The 27,368-nt window shown below is 41.1% G+C and overlaps 1 protein-coding gene across 6 annotated transcripts; it reads right to left on the bottom strand.

Moving 5' to 3' along the window:
* Nucleotides 1-617: 617 nt before the first annotated feature.
* Nucleotides 618-27,307, bottom strand: IQCE (IQ motif containing E). 6 transcript variants are annotated; one of them, XM_071443940.1, is made up of 23 exons: nucleotides 27,103-27,307; nucleotides 25,344-25,391; nucleotides 24,686-24,728; nucleotides 23,608-23,748; nucleotides 23,183-23,314; nucleotides 22,149-22,219; nucleotides 21,501-21,614; nucleotides 20,866-20,916; nucleotides 20,300-20,370; nucleotides 20,006-20,078; nucleotides 19,547-19,596; nucleotides 16,844-17,001; nucleotides 16,339-16,394; nucleotides 15,858-16,060; nucleotides 14,950-15,054; nucleotides 14,102-14,204; nucleotides 11,842-11,937; nucleotides 11,601-11,624; nucleotides 10,621-10,716; nucleotides 9,444-9,574; nucleotides 8,635-8,750; nucleotides 4,332-4,445; nucleotides 618-839 (listed from the first exon to the last, which is right to left on the bottom strand). In XM_071443940.1, the coding sequence occupies exons 1-22, from the start codon at nucleotides 27,142-27,144 to the stop codon at nucleotides 4,333-4,335; spliced, it is 2,037 nt and encodes a 678-aa protein (XP_071300041.1). In that variant the 5' UTR covers nucleotides 27,145-27,307; the 3' UTR covers nucleotides 618-839; nucleotide 4,332. The 6 variants fall into 6 exon arrangements, with proteins under 6 accessions (XP_071300041.1, XP_071300044.1, XP_071300042.1 ...); XM_071443943.1 differs by having other exon boundaries at nucleotides 4,360-4,445; XM_071443941.1 differs by lacking the exon at nucleotides 618-839 and adding an exon at nucleotides 1,239-3,531.
* Nucleotides 27,308-27,368: the final 61 nt, after the last annotated feature.

Genomic DNA, 27,368 nt, shown 5'->3' with positions numbered 1-27,368 from the left:
AGGGTGCAACTTCATCAGTGAAGCAGAGCAGAGAGAATTCCTGAGAACACAGCAACCCTCACTGCTCAGGGCTCTTCCTTGAGCACAGCAGAGTGGCCACTGGACACCACAGGTAACCAAAGTGCCAAACACACACCAAAACCAGGCCAGGCACTGGGAAGGGATGTCAGGGCTGCCTCCACCAGCACAGCAGCACTCCAGCAAACAGAAGGAAACATCAGAGCAACTCATGCAGCACCTGACCACCAACCATGCCTGGAAATCCTTCCCTAAAAACCTGGAGTCTAACATGGAAATTTTGCTCTTTGCCCATTGAATGAAACTTTTTTTCTCCCTTTTAAAAGTTTGTATGAGGAAAGCAATTCATTAGCTGACAAACCTACCACAGAGAGATGCTGCAATGCTTGCAAGAGTCAAGGGCATTCCAACTTCAGCTGCAGACAAATTATGGCTTAATATAACTAAGTGTGAATGTTTAATTGCTTTCAACTGAATTCAAGACCAGCCTGCTCCAAGAAATAATACCAAATTTTTCCATTCATGCCTCATGGATTACCTCTGGTGTTTAAGATTTAAAACTGAAGTTTCTTGTAAGAAATCCAGAGAATATGCCAGTAGAGCTGAGAGAAAAGAATAAAAAATGTGAAATTTAATTAATAAAATCATGGAACAAAGACTGTCTCATCTTGTACTCTCATAGCTGCTGTAGTCCTACACCAAGGACTCTGCTTGACAGGAGGATGACTGCAGGATTCCCATGTTTTCACAGCAGGGTCTTCTATTGCCATAAACCAGCAGAAGGCTTCCATAGGGAGTCCTTAAAGGCTTTTTCAGTGGACCTGGAAAAGAATGCACATGTCCCAGCTCCTTCCAGAGCTTCACACACAGCAACAATAAGCCAGGTGGGAGGATACACTGTCAGTAAACTGTTGAATTCTGTAGTCTCCTGCTCTCCCTCAGCTGCTCCCAGACCAGTCTTTTAAAGCAAAAACCCATCAGGTCTTTCAGTTCCACCAGGGTTTGGTCAGGAACACTGCTCATTCCTGATGGGAAAACCTTGAACCTGCACTAGAAGAAAGAAGAAATTTCACACCTTACATGTTTCAGTTATCTTGTTACTGTCCACTCAGGAAATCAGGGATAAAAGGTCAGCCCAGGTGCAAAGAGAAAACAGGAGAGTGCAGCAGAGGCCAGAAGGGCAATGAAAATACAGGAGTAGCAGAAGAAACACATCAACATTCTGTTATAAACTTTATTTCAAAATTCAACAGTTGAAAGAAAATTCATTGCAATTGTTTTAGCTTTTCAAAGATCCCAAAATAAATTATATAAAATACTTGCACAGTTCTAAATATTAAAAAGATCATAAAAATTAATGGTGCTCTCATATGCCAAGATTAATCCTTTTCCATTTTGACTACATTAGAAGTTGCCTGTGCAGGGATTATTTTTAGAGCTGTGCAGGAAACAATACAGTTTTCAGGTCTTGATGCCTCAGTAAAGATTTACAGGCAAAGGCACTTAAGGGCAAAAAGAGATCAAGAGAGATAACATCCCATTAAAGTCAGATCTCTGCACTCACACACAATCTCTAACTAACACTGCTGAAAATGCAGATGGTTTTAAGGCAGAAACATTATTCCATATTGACAGGATGGAAAGTGTGCTTTCAGATTACACTGGATACAGGGGAGTTTCATTTTCATTCAAGGCCTTGACACCCCCACAAGGTTTCAAGGGCTTTCTACAGAGGTGTTTTTCAGAAACAGTGTGTTTGTACAGGACCTATCTTGGCAGATTTGAGCCTCACTCATTTCTACTGTCCTCAGCTCCCTTTTGAGGAAAAATGGCATTTATTAATAAAATAACTTTTTCCTCCTTCTTTGTGCCACATTTCTTCCCAGATTTATGGGTGCTGGCATTCAGATGGATAACCACAGAACCAAACCTGGTGTCAACCACTGCTCCTTCCAACACATTCCATCAAATGTACAACAGAACAACACCTAAGGCTGGTCCTGTGCAGGCTTCCCTTCCTCCTGTACCACACCAAGCTCCTGACTGGAAGGTAATTATGTGTTCACTCCACAAGTAAGGGATGGCTTTGAAGGCCATCTCAATGTTAGTATCAGATCTTTAATAGCTGAGGGACAGCACTCCCAAATTTACAAAGTTTTAGACACATTTTGATTCAGCCCAGAAAACACTTGTTCCTTTTCATCCTGGTTTCTGCCTGGGTCATTCCAAGCTCCTATCTCCCATTAATCCCAGAATTTGTCTATGGACAGTGCTGCTGCTGGCCACCTGCTCTGCTCAAACACAACCCTTCTGCTCTGTATCAACTTCCTAATACTGTCATATTGCTCATTACAGCAGAGTCAAGTAAAAGAATGTTTTCTTTATTGCATTTGCTGCCCCAGTATCTCCCTATAGGATGACAGCCAGGCAGGTATTTGGTATCAGCCCTGGTCCTGACACATTACACACTCTGCCTTTAATGTGTCAGGCCTCATCTCTGGTTACTCTCTGGAGAGATCCATGACAGAGTCACAGTTACAGACCTGAAATATTATACACAGCAACTCAGTACAGCACTGCTTCCATTTAGCAAAATGACCCTTCTTCTTAATGTGACTTCCAGAAAAAGAAACATATCCCAGCTTCTACCAGGATTCTATCCCTTTGCTTTTATGTATATTTTTTTTATCCTTCCTGCAGATGACAGTCATGTGACCAAAGCACCAGCAGGAAAAATTTACCCAGTGGGAGTGCAAATGACATTCTTCAGACTGCTTTGGGTATGGAGAGCTCCCAAAACTGCCTTTGGAAATAGCACAGGCAGCATTTCCACCAAGGGGATTAAATGAAATCAGCTGCATTGTGCTGCAGCCATCCAGTTTCCTCTTTGGCTCTAAGTACTGGCACAAACTATGATAAGCCTCAGATAGTCTTCACTGAAATCACAGAACTGAGACAGCCTTGACTTATTGGTATTCTGAGAAACAGTGGTGACTGATTTTTAATTTAGAAAAGCTGATAAAAATCTTATATTTAAGAGTGTGCTTTCTGTTTACAGGAGACTTTATTACTCTTTGATGACAAAGAAACCATTAGTGTTTCCAGAAAACCTTCACCATGTGCTTGTAAAATTAATTTCCCCTTCCAAAAAGTATCATGATTTATCTAGCTCACCTTAAAAAAAACCCACACACATTTCAATGTCTTTGAAGGATGTTGGTGCAACAGTAGGAACTATCCAGTCCAAAAGTACAGTCTGCAGAGATCTGGAAAGACCCTCTCTGATGAAATCCTCAACAGCCCATCAGGCTGTTTTCTTTGGTCTTTCCATGGATAATTACACTGTGAGTGCTTTTTCTGATGCAGTACTGATTTCTGTTATAATCCAACCTACCACTTCTGCTCCCAAACCAAACCAAACTGGCCCAATTAGATATGAGCAATGTAGTCAGGTGAGCATTCCAGACAGTTCTATCTCCCATGTCAAATATTTTTACACGTTAAGAGTTGACCCTGCAAAACAGACACAATTTGTGACTTTTTAAGCAGGAAAAACACTCACAGGGGCATCCCTTCAGAGCACACTGCTGCTAATACACACCTGCCCTGACAAATCCCAAAAGCTGATTATGTCATCAGACATTTCAACACAAAGCAGTACCACACATGTCACCATACACACACAGGAAAAGGTCAATAAATAAGAAAGCCCAGCTGATACAGTGGGCCTAGAATAGTCCTATGGCAAAGAAATGGCTTTCTAAAAGCCTTTACAAGGTCTGCACAGACTGTAAATGTTCAATATAAAAACAAAAAGATATTAAAATATGATACAGTAAAAATTTTAAATAGTAAAGCACAGATAACAAATACCAGTTGTACCCCTTTCATACATGGGCTAAAAACTGGAGTTATGTCATTTACCACTTTCTGATTAAACAAATTATTTTATTGACCTGAAATAAAACTTTGTTTGGCATTAAATATCTTAAAGCTTTATTGCTTTCACTTAAATTTGGCAACTGAATTTATAATCCTCATTAAAAACAATGAAGTGTTTTGGTTGAGTTTATAAATCCAAACTCTCTGTGTACCAGGAGGGTAAGGTTAACAGTCAGTCAGTGGCTTTTAGCCATAAAGTCTACAGAGAAAACATGTCAAAGAATTACTCATTTGTGGCTGAAATCATGTGAACTGTCATTAAAAAGGGGCTGATATTCTCCCTTTTTCCATCTTTGATATGACTGATCTTGGTACAAATAGTTTTGTTGGTGAACCAAGTAATTCCAGACCACCAGAGCCTGTCAGCAAACCTTAGAGGTGGGTGTGGCTTTTCTTCACCTGCAGCAAGGGAGGGACCACGACATCATCGGAGTCATCGGAGTGAGCCTCGTCCAGGGCCGCACAGGGGGCAGAGCAGGACCTGCCTGAAAGGATTCCAGCAGACAAGCTCATCAACACACAGCACTGGCCAAAACAAACCCTTGGGGCAAATATGTTATTCTCTGAGCCAGCAAGTTTCCAAGTTTACCTGGAGTCATCCAGTTATGGATGGTGTGATCTCTTTGTGCATGGAGCTGTTTGTGTTCCTCTTTAGTGAGCCACAGTGCACAGCAAGGGTTGAGCTGACACACTGCCCATGCATGAGCTCTCTTATTGCCTTTAAACCTTTGCAAGGGGTTACACACACCAAGCAAGGCCATTTGATACTGAAGCCATTGCAGGTCAAAACCAAATATTCATAAAATGGCCAGAAAAGGAGAAATTGATCCAAGCTTAAACTACACAGAGAGATCACAATGAGAACTTGACTCAGATATAGATGGAACAAAGGGAAATAGATGCAAAAAAAGGTAGAAGCTCTCAGTCACTGGCTTTAACCCTAATACATGTAAAACACCCAAAATATTGTTCACATGCTGTTCTACTGTAATGACAATAAAAACAGTGACCACACCATTGGATTTCGCCTTTATAAAAAATTTTGTTTCTTTGCTCTTTTCCTGGATGTGTTTCTATGCATCTCAACCACTCCAATGTTTGAAGAAGTGTTCAGGTTGTGAACAGATGCTCCTGATGATTCCAGTAAACACTGGAGAATCAGAGGCATAAAATGAATATGTACAAAGTCCCTGACACAGGAAGAGCAGAACCAGCAGCTTATAACCCCTGTGCAAGAGATGTAGGAACTAAATGATGACTGCTATTAATACCTTCCAGCACAATATCCTCCCCTCAGCTATTAATACCTTCTAGCACAATATTCTTCCCTCAGCTCCACTTCTTTTTCAGTTTCAAACATAAATTCTCTGAAAAGACTCTCCCAGAGAAGAAAACAAATCAAGACAACCTGTGGTAGAAAGAGGAAACTGGCAAGAAGCCACAGTCTGAGGTTTTGACCTGAACTGGAGGGCACACAGAGAATATTATCCAGGGACAACAGAGCTGCCACAGGGCTTGTAGTGAAATAAGAGATTCCTGACACAGGAAAAAAAAAATCTTGGTATGGAAGAGCAGGCAAACACAGAAAGTGGAACATGGAATAAAGGAAAGGGACCAAAACTGGCCCAAGAATAGGAAAAGAGTGACAGAGCCTGTGAATGGCAAGGGGGATGCAGGGAGGCCATTATATTACATTGACCTCAGCCTAAAAAGTAAGGAAACACATGATTTTCTAGTTAAGTGAAAATCTTCTCTGCATCAGACAACAAATAATGTCAGAGTTTTTTAGGGAGATTTGTGAGATAGTAGCACTGGTGATACGGAGGAGCAAAGGGAACTGCCAAAACCAGGCAGGATAACCAGAAGAAGCAACTCTAAGAATAAACATATTATATATGAAATAGCTTAATATTATCCCAATCATGCTTGATTATATCCTGCTCCTGACATATGAGATTTTCTTGTCCTCATTTTCAGTTCGATATCAACTTTATCTTGGTGCTTGTGAAGGTTAAGCACTGATATGAGTAAAGGGTTGTATGTAAACTCATTATGATTCTAAAAAAGCCTGAAATGAAGTTAACAGTTGCAGCCAGAGTGGCCAGTAATATACAAAGAGAAACACTGCCCTTAATCAAGATTGCTGTGCATGTACAGAACATATTCTTCCTTCCTGTCACTCCCTTGACAGAATAAAACAAAACACAACACCAAGTTTCACAGGCTGAATCGTTAATTTCTCTTTCATTTCATGGGAAACAGCAGGAATGGCTTTATAAAACCTCCAGGTCCTGAAGACAAGCAAAGCAGCACTGAATAATACACTTTTTAAAAAAAATGTTTTCAATTCCTAGAAAATACAGAGATATCTAACCTGATGCAAACAATGAATTATAAGTCTGCAATGCCACACCAGGATTATATACATTCATTCTAGCAGATGTAGAAGGTGTTTTAAAACACATTTTCATCTTCCCCATTGTTTTTCAAATAATGCCAAAGGGGTAGTGAATTGAAATGATTTATTGCAAGACAGATATTGACTGAAAGCTTAAGATCATTTTAAGACCTAGAGGTCATGAAATGCAAGTCTGGACTTGGGACAAATGAAGAAAGAACTTGTTCAACAGCTGCATGATTTAAAGCTGTAAGAATTTGATTGCTTTTAAATCACTCAGCTGCTCAACAAGCTCCTTGTCTCACATCCTTCCCAGGCTGCAGGATGACCACTGAAATCCCAATTTACCATCAAACCCCAATTTTGCCAGCGGATTTTTCTATCAGTCATGAGCTCAGAATGACAGGGGTGGATTTTTAGTTAACTTTAACTTAAGCTACATAAATCCACATGGCAAAAAAACAAACAGATCCTTGAGGGGTTGCATTTACACCAGGATGCTCTCCTTCCTTTAGGAGGCTTTTCCTAATTCATTTTTTGGGAGATTTTGGTTAAACACTTCCATGCAACAGGACCTCAGGCTTCTGAGAGCTCAGTGCCATGCAGTTTTTTGGGCAGCTGTGCAGTTACAGAAGCACATCCCCAGTGTGCCTCCCCACAAACCACCTGGATACATTCTGTCCTCATCCTAGAGCTTGGAAACATCTCCCACATTGATAAAATCAGCAGCAAATAAAACCTGCTCTGCTCCCAATCACTCCTTTTTGATATTCACCAGGAAAGGACTGCAAGGAAGAAAGTTTCAGAGCATGGTTTCCTCTGTCTCTCTTCCAGCATAAACTATCCCAGACCTTCTTCACTCATCAACTTGTCATCATAATCTGCAATAAAACTTAGCTTAGGAGACTTCATAGCTAGACAATGACTGTGCCCTTCTGGCACTCATATGACTGTGCTCACTGGGCTTGCCTCATCTTACACTCCTCTGTGGGTCCTAGAAGGACTAAACATTTAAGGGATTCTTTCTCTTTGAGCAGAGTTTTGCAACTGATTTCCCCTGGCTTTAGAGTGAGCACGCCAATAATGAACACTGCAGTAGAGCTCAGGCAAATCAAGGTGCTGCAGCACTATTTTTTTCCTGGATACTATCACCAGACATAATTAAAGTCACTCAAAACTCAAACATCTTCAGAAGCAAGTACTTCTTTCACAAAGCAGAATGTGCCTCTGAATATGGAACACAGTGAAGTTTCTTAAATGCATTTTCTTCCACTGAAGTGTTACCTCTGTTTTCACAAGCCCTGCAAATCTGGCTTATTCCCCACCTCCTATCTTAGAGAAACAGCCTCATTGCTTACAGCATTCTCTGTCTCTGAGCAAGCCTGCAGGGACTGAGAGCTTTTCATTGACAAAATAACTGAGCCAGTGTTTCTCAGGTGACACTCAAAGTTGTTCCTTTTCTCCCCAGCTGGTCCATGAAAGCCTCAAATGTCCCACTCTGGACAGAACCAGCCCTTTTTGATTTAAATCCTTTGAAGCTGCATATCTAAGGCTGTCTTATCTGCAGCATTGCTTTGTCTTTCTTACTCAGTACTTCTAAAGTCCTCCTAAAAGCTTCTTTGGCTTTAACTCCATCTTCTTCTCACAAACAGCAAGAAGGAATCCAAGAAGAAAACCAAAAGGCACAAGAGCCATAAAAGAGACAGATTTTCTCAGTTTGTATTACAGTAGTACTTGCTGGCAAGGTTATCCAGGACTTCATTTTTCCCCTCACTGCAGCAACTGAAGACTGCTGAAAACACCATGAGCAAATGCACATGGCTGCCTAGGATGGCTCTTTTTAGCAGATGTCTGTCTGTCTTCTGCAGAAACTAAGTCAGGGTGGTGGAAATGCTCTCAGCTTGTCTATGGCTAAGGGCCCAAAATGTGATGGGAAGTACCACACTGCAGCTACAGGGCTGAAAAGGAAGCAGAGAGGCAATACAGGGGAACACCATGTTCCCTCAATAATTACCACTTACATCAGAGAGACATTCCAAGCCACAGCTGGGACAAACAGACAAAGCTCTGTGAAGAAGCTGGTGCTGAGACTGTCAGAGCTTCTATTTTTTATGGAGGGATCTGCACGTGCCAGTAGAAGCAACATGCCCCAAATGAAGCCACCCACAGGGAGTGCAAGGCTGCACATGTGTGTGCACATGCAGATGTTCTCTATAAAACTGTGCAGGCACCCACTCAAAACACCCAGACTTTTGAACACAGGGGAGGGAGATTACCAGGAAGAGGAGATGTGGGGACTGGAGATCCCTGGAGTGCTGCTGAGCCTGGTCTCTTCTCTGAGCTGGGAACTGCAGGATCTGCTTTCTCACTGGGGGAACCGGGCACAGAGGGCCTGCACAAAGACACACACAGAGCATGAGGCACACAACAGTGTTTGCAGTCTCTCTGCACAGGCTGTGCTGAAAAGTTTCTTGTGTTGCTGCTCTATCACCTGCAGGAGTGAACCCAGACACTGAACAGAGGTGACAGCCATGCACCTCTCCTTGTAACCATGGCAGCTGACATTAAAAACTTTCAGAGCAGGAAACCCTGGAGAGAAAGGAAGTATTTTTCAAGACAGAGACACCATAAACCTAAGCAGTAATCAAACCCCTGCACCCTGCCTGAGCTAAGTGACTTGATGGCATTCTAGCTTCTCCCTCTTCTTCCTCCACATAACCCTTCACCTGCACATGTCAGGGCTTCAGATTCACACATTAAGCAAATATAGCAGCAATCTGTGTGATAACAACAATAACCTTTCTGTTCCACAGAGGAATTATTTCACTTTACTTTCACTCACTGCTATGGAAGAGAACATGCAGCAGGGCATGGGAAGACTCCTGCTGCCACAAAGCTCCTTTTAGTTGCACATCTTTTGAATCTTCTCAGGAACTAGCTCTCCCTTGTCTTTTCTTATAACAATGGCCTTGTTCTCCTTCTCTGCCAAGGAGCCCACACTAAAAATCTATTAAAAAATACTCCTCTCCTGTAATTAAAATGATTTTGCTATTGCAGGTTGCAGAAGTATCTACTCCTGGCTTACCTCTCCTGAAGGGATTCTGTATGTGCTAAGTGAGCCCTGAAAATGGACTGGATGAATGTCACAATCTCATCTCTCTCCTTGCAATCAGAAGAAAAGCTCGAGGAGTCTGACATGGAAGACAGGCAGGAGTTCTGCAAAGCAATCAGATTAAAGAAAACTGACCTTTTACAGATTGCACAGAAGCTCTACAGAACCTTTCACAATCTTCTTGATTGTGAAACTGGCAGTAGAACAAACATCCCCATCTTTTGGTCTACAGGTTTTAAGGTTCTGTAAGACTAAATCAGCAGGAAATGCAAATCTGATCATCATGTAAGCTTTGAAGCATCAGCATTCAATTAATGAAAGAGCAGACACCTGCAAGGAAAGTTCATTTATTTTCCAGGAAGGAAACCTTTTGAAGATTAAGGAGGTAAGACAACCTTCATAATGGATTTATTTTCTGCTTGTATCAAGGCAAGTATTCAGTCCTCCTACATTGGGCCAGTTTACCAGAATCAAAGAGCATGGAAAGTACAATCAGATGGACAACCTAGATGGAGAATTACAAATTAACTATAGCCTGTTAAAGGTCCAAAGGATATTTATATAACCTGGCAAATGATTTACAGAAACCAAATGTTTAATTGGTAAGGAAATTTTTTCATATTCAGAACTGAATAATCTGGAGCAAACTGGACATGATAGAGGACACCAAGTCTTAGGTTGAGCATGCCTCACCAAGACTCCTTTACTTTTCAATAAACTTTTTCACCAAAGTTCAGCAATAAGAATCCAGATTCTTATTGCTGAACTTTGGTGAAAAAAGTTTATCTATGACTCCAGTGATTGAGTAGTGAGCCCCTGAGAGCAGGTAAAGTTTTCAACAAACTCCAAATTAAAGAGTTAAAGAGGGTGCTATCTGAAGGGACAACCAGGGAAAAAAAAGTTACAGTGTTACAGACCACAAGGCTGAGAAGTTACAGCTTTACTTCTAAGAAAAAGTGTGAACTACAGAAAGTAAGAAGGGAAGCCAGGGAATGAGCTCAGTATCTTTCTAGAATTACAGTGGTGCTGCCAACCAGCCCATTAAAACAATCACCGGGTGATTCAACAAATTAAGCCTGGAAGTAAAGTCCTTTACAGGGCAAGATAGACACAGAGTGATGCTGGGATCCCCATCTGTCCCCACAGTTACCTCGGTGTGAGACTTTGCATCAGGCACCCCAGCATCCAGCAGCACTTTCTGCCGAGATAAATGTCCCCTGAAGGCTGCCTGGAGCAGAACAACTGCCTGCCATGGAGAGAAGTGGCATTAGCTCCTCTGCAAGATAACCCCACACTCTGCACCCCCAGGGGCAGCTCTGGGCTTTAAATTCCACCTGGGAGGTGCTCAGCACTGATCCTATCAAATGTAGTGAAGCTGGAGCTGCCAGCAGCAGCCTGAGTTTCACCAACACCGCACCGTGCTCCCACTCCCATGTCAGATTCTGGGTGCCCAGAGGGCTCTGAGATGCTCTGCTGCAATCAGAAACCCAACCAAGGCTGGCAGACCTTGTGGTGATTGCACTGAAGGCAAAGCCTTCCACTCCCCTCAGAGATTTTACTGGGTTATAATCAACAAAAAGCATTTAGAACAGCATGTTTGTGTCACATGGTCAGAATTAATTCTAATTTATGAAAGTGGGATTTTTAGTGTTCTGGAAGAAACAAAGGTAAGATGCTACATTGTGCTATTTGAAAAAAACAGTTTAATTAAAACCCTTCTCCAAAACATTCATCAAGAAATGACTTTGTGTGACAAACTTTTCATTATCTTCATAATTCTCTGATATTTTTCCTTAGCAAAAGCTTCAAATCCTATTTCAAAGCTTTCTGAAGATTCATCATTATGAAAATTAAATCAGGATTAGAGTTATCCCATTTAGAAAACTTTATTGTCTGTAGGTATCAGATTTGGTTCAGAATTTTCAGAAGCTTTCACCTTGTAGAAGGTGCCAACTATGGAAAATTAGAGACCAAAAATTTAAGACCACTGACAAAATACACGAAACAAAATCAGGACATCAGAAGGAGAATTATAGCCAGCCTGAAGAGCAAATATTGTCTTGGCTGTTTGCCCTTTGATACAAATCAAATCTGTTGGACTGTTTGGTTGGGTGTCATAAACACACTCACCTCATGCAGAGCAACTTCTTCTTTCTGAAATGAAAAATGCCCATGTTAATGCCACAAATATATACAAGCTTTAGCTAATAAAAATTTGCCAAATTTTCCCAATAATTAAAAGACACAGAAAACATTTGTCCCAACCCCTGCCAAACTCAAACAACATAATCTTTCAAGATGTGTGGATAGATGCTAAAACAAGAGTAAGATTCAGAGGGGGGATAGCTGTTCCCTGATAGGAGAATCTCACCTTGGTTTTGTACATCTTCCAGTATCTCTGGATAATTCTGGCTGCTTGTTCTTTCCTGTGACTTTCTTTGTCTGTCACTGTGCAGACTGGAGGAGCCTGCAAAGGAGAATCTCTAAGTTAGCACAGTAAAACCAGAGCTGTGAGGGAACAGATTACAAATGACTCAGGAAAATCAGCACCAGAGCTCATCCTGCCTGCAGGGCAGAGGGAAGTTCAAGAGGAAACTCTTAATTCTGAACCCTGTTTGTGTTCAAACTCATCATGGAGACAACTCTGAGAGTGAAACACATCCCTGCCCCTCTCAGCCCTCAGCAGGGCATGGGAATGGAGAAGTTTCCATTTGCACACACTCCTATTTTTCTGTGCTTTGCTAACTCACTGCTTTGTTACTCAGAAATGATTTGTGTGTTAGCAACAGACTGAGAACAAAAATCAGGTTATCTGATTCTGCAGTTCTTCTCCAGGAAAGACAAGTATTAATTAACCAGGGAGGTCTCTTGTGCCTCATCCTGGCAACTGTGGTCCCATAATCATCTCTTTAAGCTTACTGAGAGCTGGCCATTGTATGACACCAAGCTTGTGGAAGTTGGCATAAATCTACTCTTCTATCTTAATGAAATTAATTAGAGGAAAAAGGAAGAAACCAAGAATAAAACAAGATCTTGTTCCAATAATTTCTCCCAAGGTGTGGTTGCATATTCCACCTCTCACCACTTGATCCTTTTGATCCCAAATTATCCCACCCTACTTGTCATACCTCACATGCCAAACAAAAGTTAACTGCAAGTTTAAAAGACTAATCTAATTTGTTGGTGTAAAATTTTAACTAGAGGAACAAGAGATTTTATAGGCTCTGAACAAACCTCTTGATTCTGTGAAAAGAATTTATTTATAACCTAAAACCGCCGAGCTCCAGGCTTAAGTTTAGCAAATGGATCATGTCATATTAAAAATGACAACCTACTATTAAAATGAGAAATTGGTAGGAACTTAGTGATAATTACAAATAATGGGAACATTTCAATAAATGGATGGTTACTGGCCAAGAATATATATAGTCTGCAGAGGGAAAAAGGAGCTGTTTGTTGGCTGTTTTTAAAGACTCCAGTTATTTGGTATTCAAAACATCCTCTAGCATCCATGAGCCTGTAACACACAGAAAAGAATCTACAGAATGGCACAGTATATCAGAAACCAGAACCCTTAAGCCACTGGACATTTTTATTAGTATTTTTTACTATGTGTATTTCAGGGTCTATTTATTTTTAAGTGCAAATCAAAACCCCAGTAACAATTTCCAAGTAATATTTAGTAAAATGAGATTAACATGGCCACAGTGCCTCTGAAAGCAGCTCTGTCAGTGCCCATCCATCTCTGCTGGCCAATTGCCTCACTGGGAAGAGGGACAGAAGATTACATAGATATAAAGCTCAGACATATTTTACAAAACCCCAAACTGATTCAAGAGCCACACTTAAGACTGTCCAGGATTAACAGAATATATGCACAAAGATATTTATTAGGTAGAATGCATCAAGTCTAGGAAAACTTCACTTAAAAGTGAAGTGCACTTATGGACATCTTCCTTAATTCTTGAGTCAAATATTACATTCCACCAGCAGCAGAATTAAAACCCCCCTCAATTTCCATGATGATGAGTGCTCTACATCCTGTATATCTTCCCACAAAAAAGCACCTCACTTCCATCCTAACAGAAAAACAAGTGAGTGTATTTTCTGACTGCACAGCTCTTGTGCCCTAAGTGACCACCTGGCCAGCAGAAGAAACACTGAAAAAGGATTTTTATCTTTTGCCAGTCTGCCAGGGAGCACATTTACCTGTGTCTCCATTCTTTATCTAACTGTCAACTCCTTCAAAACCTCCCTCCCTCTACAAAATCAGACTGAAATTAGGAAATGGCCTCAGATGCTGTAAGAAGATGAAAGTAACCACAAATTTTTTATTAAGTTTTAGGAAAAGCCCAAACATGTAAAAGTTTAAGACTTCTGCAACATTACACTGAGAAAGAAAAAAAGCAACAGCAATGCAGAGGACCACTAACAGAACAGCTTCAAAAAACTCCCCAAGTTGCAGTGTTAATTACTGACATAACTTATTTCCAACAAATATTGGGAGTTAACCATCATTATCTCTATGACAAGATTTAATGTATCTCTGAAAAAACACAAGTAGCAGCTCTTTTGAAATCTATATCAGACACAAAGAAAAAAGAAAAACACAAACAAAAATGTGGCTGTACCTTATTAAGCTTTTCCACTGTATCTTCTCCAATCTGCCTTTTTTCCTCCTCCAGTTTTAACTCCAGTTTTCCTACTTTCTGTGTTAGGTTCTGGATTTCCTCACTGTGGTTGGAAAAGCAAAGAAATTTATAGCTTATAGAAATTTTCTGTTGACCCTGCTTTGAAAATACTGAACCTATCTCATAACACTTGGTTGCTTTGGGTTTGTTTTTTAAGGCCAAGGAGGGAAACTGCTCAGGATGATACCTGTTCTCATAGTAAAGACACAAAACATCAATTCTCAATCTGTGATAGCACAGCCTTATGTTAAAATTAAGAAGTCTCAAGGTTACTGTGGTAGCCTTGATACTATAATAATGTATTTAGATCTGCTACAGTTTTGTATTTGTCAGTCAAAGTCCTTTCTCACAAAACAATATTGAAATCACTTTTTTGTGCCTCCCTTGCAGAGGATTCTCACTCACAGTTGTACAGAATACAAGAAGTAACTGGAGTGACACAGAGACAATGATCTAGAAACACAGGCCAAGGTAAAGAGAGTACAACATTTTCATGCAGAAAAAATGTCTGAAACATAAAAGCTTTTTCCATTTATCTTATGAATTTTTATTATAATTTTAATCTTATTTTTACTATCCTACTTAATCTTCCACTTCCTCTAAGAGCACTCTAAAGTCTTCCCCTAGTAACTTACTCCATCTCTCCAAACACTTCTGCTTAAAAGAATCCCCAGCTTCTTTCAGCTCAGATGAACTCCTACAGAATTTGAGCCACTTCAAAAGAGATTTATACTTCAGGAGATTTGTTTTTGGGTTCAAAAAGGATCTATTAATACAAAATGCTTTACCTTAAAGTCTGCTCTTCTGTACTCTTTTCCTCCATCTTACTCTGCCACTTCTGCAGCTCCAGCTCCACTTCAGCCTTAGCCTGCAGTAACTGCTTGATATCTAATCTACAAAGGTACAGGGAAATCTCAGTGATACCTGAGACATTCATACTTCCACCAAGTAGTTATTTTTTCTTTAAACTTTTAAATCAATTGGGTTTCCTCAAATTTGTAAAGTAACTAAATGTTTAATTTTTCCTTTTAAACAAAACTAAGTGCAAACACCCATTGCTGAGGAGCAAAGGCCTCCCCAGGTGCTCTCACTGTGTATTTTTGTTCAGAGGTGACACAGGAGGCAAAGTGACACCAAGACACCTCCCTGTGGCATGTCCCTGCTCACAGTGCTCAGATGAAGCTGCCCCAAGGCCCTGACACACCAAACAGTCCAGGCAATACAAACTGCACATCAATCTCTTATGGGGAGAACACAAGCCACAGAGCATCCCAGGGCAGAAGGCAGGTTTAAATGGAGAAAGTGAGAGATCAGGACAAAACATGTTGAAAAAAAAAAACAAACAAACAAAAAACCACATACAGAGTTTTACAGCACAATGCAAACAAGAAGTGCTGTATAAACATATAACCTTTCAAAGGGTTTTCAGTATGGCTGGCAGAAAAATAAACCTTGAAAAATGTGCTAGAAACAATCAGAAATTATCCTTTTCCATCCTCTGGCTTTTCTTCTTCAATGTAATATTATGAAGCAAGTAGGACTAGAACAAAGCTTTTGAAATAAAAACTGAAGGGATTCTCAAAATTAATATTCCAGTTGAAAATGTGAATTACTTATTACATCATTTCATAACAGGAACAGAAATGATGAAACACTTCACACCTACAGAAGAACATCCCAGACAAGCCACACTTACTCTTTACTGAGCAGGAGGTTCTGAAGTGCCTGCCTGTCATCCTTCAGCTTCTTCACCAGCCTCTGGAGACGACAGCATTCCTCACCTAAATGTTGGGATGCTGGATGGTCCAGGTCCACAGAATGTGAGGATGACTCAGGAAGCACTTGTGATGCCCCACTATCACCTAAGGACACCCTGCTGCTCTCCATGGCACACACCTTCTGAGCAGGGTAAATTCACATGGAAAACACACACACACAAAAAGAAAGTTAAATTTAGTGTGAAATTACTTTATTTAGGCTGTGAGAAAAGATCAAATGGAGGTTAATTCTAAAGTGTGCATCTACAGCTAACAAGTGTGAGAGAAGAAAACAGGGAGGGAGGGCTCATGCTACAGGCAGCAGTGTATGAGGCAGAATGCACAAGGCTGAGACACCACTGAAGGACAAGGCAGTGGTTCTGCATTTTCTGCTCCCAGACAGGTAAAAAAGCCACTTACTTTTTCTAGATCCAAAATCTTCCTCACCAGCCTCTGTCTGCTCCACTCACTGTAATCTAAATACAATAACAAAGCTTTAAACATGTAACTACATCCATGGGGCAACATTGTTCTTGCTTTTTGAAACTTCTGGCCCTATCAAAATACCATTTAAAGATGTCTGAAAGCCAACTTTAAACATCTATCAATGAAAAAATGAGAATGGGCAGAAAATATCTGACTTCTAAACCAATTAGCTCAGAAATCAATATAAGCCACTCATGTTCACCAGTTTTCAGCTATTGAAAAGTTTCCTCTATCAATTCCAGTTTAGAATTCTCAGGGACAATAAGGGAAGAAACACAGATCTGACTGGAGAAATCAGAGAATCCTGAAAGAAGGTTCTCATTCCAACTTTGCCACTCCTGAATCTTCACTTTTGTAACAAATCCCTTATTTCTCCCTTTGTAGGGTCCTGCTGTACCCAAACCCCTTGGCCCAGCCTCAGTGATGTTCCAGCACACACTTTTTGTTTTACTGTGAGGAGGGGAAGTGCTCAGCACGTGGTCCAGGTCCTCCTTCAGCCTGCGGTTCTCAGCCTGCATTTCCCTGATGTTCCTGGAGAGCCTCAGCACTGCAGCATTCAGGGCCTTCAGCCGTTTCTGGGTGTCTCTGCCCTCTGCACTTGGAAAAGGGATCAAAACCAGAAAGTTAACTTAAAAGCAGAGAACAAAGAGGCAGCATTAAAAGGAGTGGAGCAGCTCCACTATTCCAGTCAGATGGCTGAGTTGACAGCCTCAGTTCCCCCATAATAACATTTCTCAATGTTTTTTTTTTACTTGGGGAGTTACCTCTTCTTCTCTGAAAAAGCATGCAAAAATCATCTTGCTCAACACTTCCACAATTGTTTTAATTTGCGTCAAAAAATTTGAAACATTGAAAATTCATTTATTCCTTTTACTTCCTCCCCCACTCTTTCCATTTATGCACAAACAAAGGCACTTGTATGTTATTTATCTTATTTTCTGTTTGTTTTGTTAACCAACCTTATAATGTTTTACCAGCACTCTGTGAACCTCTGATTTAAAAAATGCTTCAGTAAACTGTGAGACTCCTCCAAAAAACTGTCCAGCCAGAGAAGCAACCTGCAGGCTCTGAATGGCTTTTGTTCACTAACAAACATTGAGACTGGGGGAGAGAGGGAGGGACAGACAGAGATGGAATAACTCTCAAACAAATCCAACACCCAAGTGTATTTTCAGATAACTGGAAATGGTGCTCTACTGTAAAAGAAATTATCCTTGTGTCTATAGACCCCAGAGAGATCTGAAATGGATTTGAAGAATACAGCTAATATGGAAATGAAAAGCATCAGAAATGGGAAAGTGTGTTAAAACAACTTTAAATATACTACAGGGATTTTAAATTTTTTTCTAATAAAGGGGAGAAGAAATCTGAGCTTCTAGTTGTGCAAAGTTGTAACATTTGTTCACAAAACAGACTTTTAGTGAGATGAAATAGATTTGCTTTATTGCTATGAAAAAATTCCCAAAATCTTACTTCTGGAAATAAAGGCCTGAAGTAACTGATGGACTTGGTTTTGCACAAATGCCACTGCCAGTGACAATTACAGAACAGTTTGTGAAAGAATCTTACATCCCATCCACTGGAATAATCACAAGGTAAAAGGGGAGACAGCCCACAGTCAGCATATCAGAGTGAAAAGGCTGAATTTTCAGCTGATATCCTTTTTAGAAATTAAAAGGAAATGAAGAAAAAAACAAACAAAATAAGACTGTCCAGATGTCATGGATGACTATCCCCACAGCTGTCCCAGGCAGGAGGGAAAACTAAGAGTAAAAACCAAAACACAACACACCACCAAAACGGGCTAGTGACAGGAATGATAGAAACCACAACCAGACCACTCAGTGACATTATTTTAGGCTCATCTAAACCTAAATAAAAAAATAGATTTCAGTCCATTTTGAGAGCTTAGAAAGTCAGTTTCTAGCTACAACTGGATACTACAGCTTCACACACAAATAATCAGCCTTCAGCATTAACACTGAAAAAAGCCAAATGCCATTCACATCAGCCAGAACTAATGGAGACAAGCATCATGAAAGAAATACTCTCAAACAGCTCTTTCAATATGCCAGAGTCCTGACCTTCAGCATGATTTATTATTTCAGTGCTCAGCCTCTCCAGCAGAGACTGGCAGTCCTGTAATGGAGAGAGACTGCCCTGACCACCACTTTTTGAAGCTATGAATAACTGAGGACAAGGAAGAGACCTGTGACTAATTTTCACCTGTAAATAAATGAGGTGTGATGGCTTAGAGCCTTGAGAGAGTGGTCACTGCAGGCCTGAGCCAAAAGATTTTTATTTTTAAAAAAGTGACAAAACAAATTGCAGTTTTCAATCCACAAGTGACAGTGAGTTAGGGAACACAAGCAGTATAAATAATGACCCTAAGGAGTTCTCACATGTTTCTATCAATCTAAATAATTACACTCAATGTTAAGACAGTTGTCTCTACCTCACACTAAGAGGTCAAGTATATTTTGAAGTGGTGTAGTAACAAATTTTACTGTCCTACAAGACACTCTTACCCTTTTTTCAGCTCAAATGACACTCACTTGCAGTGATGCTTTTAATTTGCTCTCTTAGTGGAGTTTTGTCTTCTGCCTTTGTGCTTGGACTTTAATTGCCTCTATAAACTGTTCACCCTCATGCCCACACTTGCACACCAGTGACAAGCACTAGTACAAGCTTCTCTGACACAATTTACTCATCTGTGTCTCTGCACCAAAGGAAAATATTGTTTACTCCAAGAACATTTTCTTTGCAGCACACACTCTAGAGCAAGATGCAGAACTGACTCAAGTGTGAAATGCCAAACATCCAGGGAGTTTGTTTCAATTACCAGCAATGCCAGAATAGGTGTGATTATGAGGGAAGATGTAACAGAGATAAATTTTCAGTGCTATCCTGTACTTTTTAAATAGCTCTGGTGTTTTTCCAGATTCACAAAATGATCTATCTACAAGCAAAAAATGTGACTAAGACATATTTCAAGGCTGTGAAGCCAACTCAAGCAGTACCAAAAAAGCAAATCCAGCAATCTAAAAAACCCATTCCCATGTAGTAGTTTTCCATCAGTTAAAGTAGGACTCCAGTGATGTGTCAAACACACAAACATTTTTATCAGAAGAATTAAACATACTTTTTCCTCATGGTCTCAGACTTGGCCAGGAGGAGCTGGAGGCGATGGACCTGTGAAAAACAGATTCCATTAAGGAGCATTAGCAATGTCAGCTTCCACAGCAACACATCTGTTCATTAGGTGAAAATCAGAACAAGACTCTCTGGGTAGTGGCAAAGCTAATGATGCCATCACTGAAGATCAGGCTACTGTTAAATTTGCTTCCATCTCAACATCACACTTATGGATGTACAGTGGGTTCTTGACTTGCCCTTTTTCATTAACACACTTAACATATTGAAAAAAACATTTTTGCAGTACATACAGCTGGAGCTGTGAGAATAACTATGAAAACCTGCTACCAATGACTGGTGCTGTTAAGGTACAAGAAACTTATCTTAAACATTCCTTTTGCACTTTGACTCAACAGCTGCCCAGCTTCCTGTCCTGCATGCACCCTGCAGGACCTGCCAGACATACCTCTTCATAGTAGGTTTCCATGGCTAACCTCACTTCTTCCAAACTACTGGTCTTCATGTCTGCCTGGGATTCACTGAGAATAGAATAATACAAAAAAAAAGAACCAGTCAGATCAGCAAAGACACTGCAAGCTGGTGGTTCATAATTTTTGGCTTATAATTGCCAATATGTTCTTGAGAGTTTATTAAAATGTCTTAAGGAATAGAATGCAAATGAAAAATAACATGGATTTCCAATTCTCTCTATTAGCTCATCCAATACAAGCCTCTACCCCCTGCTCCCTCAAAGTCATACTTAACACTGCTGTCTTTCTCCTTGCACTGCTCTTCAAGCTTGACAATCTTCTGCTTTAATCCAGTAACCACCTACAGAAAGAACAAAGAGCTCGTGAGTCCTTGAATGATCTGTCTCTTCACAGGTGGTCTATTCCTGTCTGCCCTTTATACATTGTACCCAAGCAGATATACTTATTTCTACATATTTCAGTACTTAGTAAATCATACACATCTGCAACCCTGTGAAAAAGACAACACTGATGAAATCAGATGCTTGATTTCATAATGAGTTTAACAATTTGGATATACAGCCATGAAATAAAGCAACATTGCCCACTACCTTGCCAACATCAAATACTGCCTAAACAGACTCAAGACAATGACAAAGAAAGCTCCCCAAAATAATGTTAATTCTAGATTTTTGTTAGTTCTAGATCTTTGACTCCTTACCTGCTAACAGAGATACAGGTTATGTGAATCCCTAACTGATTATTCTTTCTGACCTAATTTAATTTTTAGTAGTGTTTCACCTTAGCAAGAGGAAAAAGCACAAATGAAAGCTGGAAGTGATGAAGACACTCTTACCCATCCATTATCAGTCTTCTTTTCTGACCAAGCTCGTGCCAGCTCAGAGCCCTGCAACAGAAAAAGCAAGTGGCCAACTCTGCTGCTTTATTCTACTGCTGGCTCTTCCCACAGAATTTTCCAACCTGCTCAACTCCACAGTCCAACAGCTGAAATTCTGAACTCCCTATGCCCGCAGCTTTCTATTAGCACATTTCTCCCAAGACATAGTTTTGCACAGAGTGACAGCCACAAGAAATTCAGTAAGATTCCAGTCTGACCACAACCACAAATGCTTCTTGTCAGGGCCTGACAAGGCTGCTCCTCTGCCTCCTGGTCAGGTCTCAGGACTGCATGCACCCATCACACTGCAAGAGGTTAACTCCCTTCTACTCTCAGGCAAAATATTCAGAAAGTGGGCTCCTAATTAGACAGCATTTTTATTTTACCTTCAGAAATTAAAAGTATTTGTGCTAAATCTGTAGTGCATGGCATCATCTTCCTTTGAACTGAACTGGACTACTGCTAATCTGAGATGCACAGACCAGAAATCCCTTTACACCACCTCTCATATTCCAGCTCATCACTCCTAGGAGTCAGCACACCACAAACTCCTACTCTTTTGCCCCACTTCCATCCCCACAAGAAATCCCCACCCTGGAAGGATCCAGCAGTTGCTCAATCTGTTTGTCCTTTCTGTTGTTCTCCTCTTCCAGGCGACGGAGCTTGGTCTTCATTCTGTCTCCCTCATTCTTCTGAGCTTGTATTGTCTAAAAGGGGGGAGAGGAATCATTTCAGAAATAGGAAAATGCAGAGTTTTCACATGGAAACACATTTTGATGTCAAAACCAATCCAATTACGATGGTAAAGGTGATATGGAAGAAGAGGACAAAACAGCCAAAACACAAAACCATCACATTGGACCAGGGCAGACACCAGGACAGGACAGCTTAGGGAGGAGACAGAGGGAAGATAAAAGGAGAAGGTCTTACAGAAAGGCAGCCTTACACCAACAATCAACCACAGCCAAGAATTTGTCTACAGGTAACCCCAGAGTTCAACAAGCCCAGTCCTCACCCTTCATACAGTGCACCAACCTCTAGAGAAAACTCTAACCCTATCACCACAGTGAATTTGTCTTAGACAGACACAAGTTTTAGTTTAGCCCTACATTACAAATGCAAAAAAAATGTGGTGGATATCCCAAGTTGTAGAAACCAAAGTATTCTGGATCATTAAGGCCAGGACAGGCACAGGATGGAGCAATGCCATGACTTTTTCTGTAGTATCAGAGAAACTGTACCTTTTTCAGTTCTATAATTTCATCATACATATCTTCCTTCTCTTTGTAGTCAGGAGTTCCAGGAATGTAGCCTACAGAAAGGGGTATGTAAAATAAGTAGATCCAAAAGAGGTATTTTTAATATTTTTAACTAACCAGAAACCTTGCAGATAAAGAGAAATATCTAGAACAGCACCAAAGTGGAAACTAGGTTTTTCTCCTTTCCTCGAAGAAGCAAAATCAACAAGGAAATTAATTTTAGAAATGGAGGTGAAATGGAAGTGTTACTGTAGGAAACTTCTGCCAGATTCTGCAGCCAACTTTTTCCTAATTACTTCTCTGCTGCTATATTAAAATACCCATCTCAAGAAAGATACAAACTTCACAGACTGCAGTCTTCTCATCCCAATAAATCCATTATTTACAAAAGGTTTCTAAAAGATGTCTAGAATGCATTTTTCTATTTATGTTTAACATGCACAAATATATCATCCTGTAAAGTTGCCAGAAACTGTGTATCACCAGTAAATGTACAGGTGTCATTTTAAATGGAAGTGGAATTTTAAAGTTTACAGTTCTCCTTTAAGAAAAGCAGAATAAAACTTTGAAAGTTTGCTCTTCTCATAAAACTCATTTGATTTTAATGTCACAACCACATGATAAAACACTTTCTAGAGAAGAAGTAAAAGGAGTCAATTACACAGAATTTCAGGCAAGCAGATGGTTTCTATCAATGGTTCCTAAACTATGTTTTGAAGTCACAATAAATTGTCTACAGCTGTCCCATTGAACCATATTATATTTGCAACGTTTTCAGCTGCAAATGCATGGCAATTTGCAAAAGTTTTGAAAGCTAATAGTGATTCATTGCTCAAAAAAAAATTGGAAATCCCTGCCTTAACAAATTTAGGAATTTCAAAAACTATCTCATGGATCATATTTTCACACATGTATTTTAGTATACTAAAATGGCTCTTGCTTTTCTTAAGCAATGTGTGTTTTTAGAGGGGAAAAAAATAATTCACTTTTATCTACCACACCATTATAGAACTTACCATTACTGGAAGAACGAGCATGTTTTGGCTTTTTCATTCCTAGAGCTTCCTTCAAATATTCTGGAGTGCTACTGGAAACGTTAGCTCGCACATGCCCCGTGTCAGCATCTGATTTCAGAGCATGGCTCATTCCTGCCAAGAGAAATGGAACAAAAATGCAAAAATCAGGCATAATTGTGAATTAAATTTGTGGAATTATTCTGAACAAATGCAACATGGAAAGCTCCAGATGCTGTTAATTATTCCCTCTATAAATGCCAACGCTCAAGATCAGATAAATCCAACCACCCAAATAAATAACAGTGAAATTAACTCCTGTGTGACCTTTAATCAAATACAAATCTATTTTTTAATAGTTTATATGTTAAGCTGTCCACAACAATGAATTTTATCCATAAATGCAAACAACATTTCTATACTAATACCTTGTTTCAGAAATCCCAGCCACATCTGCCTTGGGTTTTCAACAGTTGCATTCTCAAAACAAGCACTGCCTGCTCTCTGCAGAGATCTCCAAGCTGCAGCTTTTTTAGGATACAGTTGTGTGCTTGAGCTGTAGGGAGACTCTGCAGCAAAAGAAAATATCTCAGTGCTGCCTTCAAAAGCTCAAGGTTACTAAAATTCTTGTTGTCTTGTTCTTCAAAGTTTCCAGACTCAATCCTATTACTTGTAAAAATAGAATTTAACAGCATATTCCAGACTGGCTTATACAGAGCAATGGGACAGTCATATAAATAAAACAAAACACAAAACCCAAAAAACTCCACCATAAATAAAAAAATACAATTCCAAAAAATGAAAAGGCTTAGAAAAAGCAGAGTGACAGTAGTATGACTCAACACATGTGGAAATATTTATGTGGACAGTTTGGATAGGCATCCTTAAGATACCTGCACATGTTGCTATTAACAACACTTTAGGATAAAGCCTTCTTTGAAACACTCACTAAAAGCCAATGAAGCAAGGTAAATGGAAAAGTACAACAAAAAACCATAAACCCCAGAAAAAAAGGACAAACCCAATATTAGAACTGCAGATCTAATAATAATAACAACATTGTACTGTGAAAAAAAATGAAACAACCCATCACAACAAATGAAACAGAGAACCACTAAATCTACACACAGAGATCTATGACTGGATGGTAGAGAGCTCCAGTAATTCCAGAGTCTCTCTACACAACAAGTATCAGCATTTCTCCAAAAAGACAAGAAGAAAAACAAATTCAGAATGGTTGCCATCAGAAGGCATAACATGAGAAAAAATTAGGTTATTCTGGAGAATCAAGAAATACAACCAACCCATAAATGTCAATATTTCAGTCTATAGAAGCTGGACTTCACAGGTTACAGAAGAGATCTCAAACAGGTGTGCTCTGCACAAAGCAGTGAATAATTCTGAAGAGAATAACAAGATGTTGTCTCAGATAAAGCTCCCAGTTCCTGTATCCCACAAACATACCCAGTTTTGCAATCGCAGACTAAAAAGCTTTGGAACACTTACTTGGTGACTTTGGAGGCTTGTGAAAAATCTTCTTCTTTAACTTCTGAAAGAGAAATGGAATTTTTTTTCTGTATTGAAAATACTCAGCTCTTAAGACATCATCATGTAATCTCAAAATTGCCTTCAATCTCCCATTTTCTATGAAGATCTTTTTTTCTAATAAGACAAAACCTTTTCTATAGAGAAGAAAAATAGTAGCATTAAGCATATGCAGATTTGGGCACAGCAATGGTGATCAGAATTAAGGTGGTGCCAAGTGAAGTCTGATGATACAGATAAACTGTCAATTCTTGCTCAGAACATGAGACCTTTCCCATCAATATTAAATAGGAGTAGCAGAAAATTCAAGATGATCCCAGAGTAGAGGCTGATCTGTAGAACCCTTTAGCTAAAGGAGTTATTCAATTCTATTAAAACTCTCTAAAAGGATTACTTAAGCCCACAACTTGATAGAACAGCAAAATAAAGCCAAATATCATTTGCAGCCCCAGTGCTGAGAATCTGGAAGGCAGAATTACATCTGAAATTAGAGATTTGTGACAAGCCCATTGCAGTGCCACTGTTCACTCTCCTCTCTGAGGGGTGCTTGGTGAGCAGGAGGCAGCACACAGATGAGCAGCAGCTCCAGAGGGGTTTTGGGGCATTAATTCAAACTCACCAGGGCTGTTTCTGACTGGCAGGTTACCACAGACAGGCTGTCATCCCCCTGCAAACACAGGACATTTCCTACTGAACAACTGCTTGCAATACACATCCAAAAAACTTGTACAGTTCTACAAAGCTGGAAAGCAATAAATTCAAACAGTAAACACTGTGACCAAAGCCTTCCATTGCATTGCTGAAATGTCAATTGTTTAAGACAAAAATATGCCATTTTTCAAAACCACTAAAGCCACTGAAAGATGGTGGGGCTCTTGCTGCAAAAGCCAGCATCATTTGCTCTATACAAATAGTTTTGGGATATTGTGAAAGTCACTTCAGCAATGAACCATCACAGAATGCTTTGGGTTGGAAGGGACCTTAAAGATCATCCAGGTTCATCATCCCCTGTGCCATGAGGGACACTTTGAGGGCACTTGAGTCACAGAGACCTGACACTGCAGTGCACAGCATTGCACCAGCTGAATCCTCATGGCTCTGCAGGAATTTCTCCACCATTTAAGCTGCAACTCACCCAGCTCTTCCCTTCCTCCCTCACCTGTGCTACCCCTGCTATGCTATGGGATTGTTCAGCTCCTGTACAGAAGTGGAGAAGTGTTCAGGCCAAGGGAAGAGACCTCAAATGCAAGAAAGATGACAAGTTTCCCTCCCTCTCAAATGCAAGCATATCCACAGCTGAAGGAAAACTTCCACTTAGCTTCCAAATTATCTGAATGCTGCCCTCACAGAAAGACCTTTTCCACTTGCTGCTGCCTCTGAGGCACTCAGCACCAAGCTTTGGACAGATGCTGATCTGTGCCTGTAAGAGGCACGAGAGGGGATGAAGTATATTTTGGAAACCCTGTCTGGCAGAAGAGGAGCAAGGAGAGCAGGTTAAAGAGCCTGCCATGCTGGCTGAGAGCAGGCAGGGATGTGTCCTCACACACCAGGCCATACAGTTTTTCATTTCCTGAGGCAATGCTCCTTGCAGCATGCTGATTAATTTTGTTATTTTAAGGTGTCTCGTTCTGAAATATCTCTCCCTAACTGCAGCTTTGGAATCAGACAATGTGGAGAGTGCCCAGCTTTGATAAATGGTAACAACAAAACCTTGGCCAGGATACAAACACGCAGTAACAGCCCCAGCACTATGGCTTGGTAACTTTCAGAGCCCCTTTGCTCCTGCAAAACTGCCCCAGCCAGAGCCACCTGCAGCAGGCAGCAACAGAACCTGGGGGCTCCCAGAGGGAGCTGGCTGCTGAGGGGGCGGGAGACAAACACCAACACAGAACCACAGCATTATCTAGGCTGGAAAAGCCCTCCAAGATCATCGAGTCCAACCTATGACCCAACACCACCTCACCAACCAGACCACGGCACTGAGTGCCACGTCCACCTTCCTTTAAACACCTCCAGGGACGGCAAATCCACCACCTCCCTGGGCAGCCCATTCCAATATCTAATCACTCTTTCTGTGAAGGAATTCTTCCTAACGTCCAGCCCAAACCTTCCTTAGCACAGCTTGAGACTTTGTCACCTCTGTGCCGTGCTGCGGGGCACTCGGGGAGACACGGGCAGAGCCCAGAGTCCCGCGGGCTGGAGAAGGCAGAATCCATCCCACTCCCCCTCCGAGCCACCATCTCGCCGGCCCGGTGAGCCCGGGGGTGCTCCAGGGTTTTGTCCCGGCCTTGCGGGAGCGTTTCCTGAGCCGAGCCCGGGCCGAAGCAGGCCTAGACAGAACCAGGGCCTTCTCCTCCTCCCCGCCGCTCACTCCTTACCAGCTCCCCCTCCGCGGCCGCCTCGCCGGCCCCCCGGGCCATGGTGGGAGAGCAGTGGGAAGGCCTCACGGGGCGGCGGGGCCGCGGGGCCCCCTTCGGGCCGTGGCTGCCGGCTCGGGGCTGGGGGCAGCCATCGCCCCCCGGCGGCACTTCCGGGTCGCGGTAACCATGGCAACCCTCAGCGGCCCGGGGCGGAGACGCATGCGCAGAGTGGGGGTGCGCCTGCAGGCAGGGCCGGGGAAGGGTTCGGCCCGGCCGCGGAGCGC

Source organism: Agelaius tricolor, unplaced genomic scaffold (assembly GCF_023055355.1).
Source record: "Agelaius tricolor isolate 1412-34295 unplaced genomic scaffold, bAgeTri1.0.p SCAF_19, whole genome shotgun sequence".
Lineage (NCBI taxonomy): Eukaryota > Metazoa > Chordata > Aves > Passeriformes > Icteridae > Agelaius > Agelaius tricolor.
Note: the sequence above shows the minus strand (reverse complement) of the source record. Positions and strands in the feature narration are given on the sequence as shown.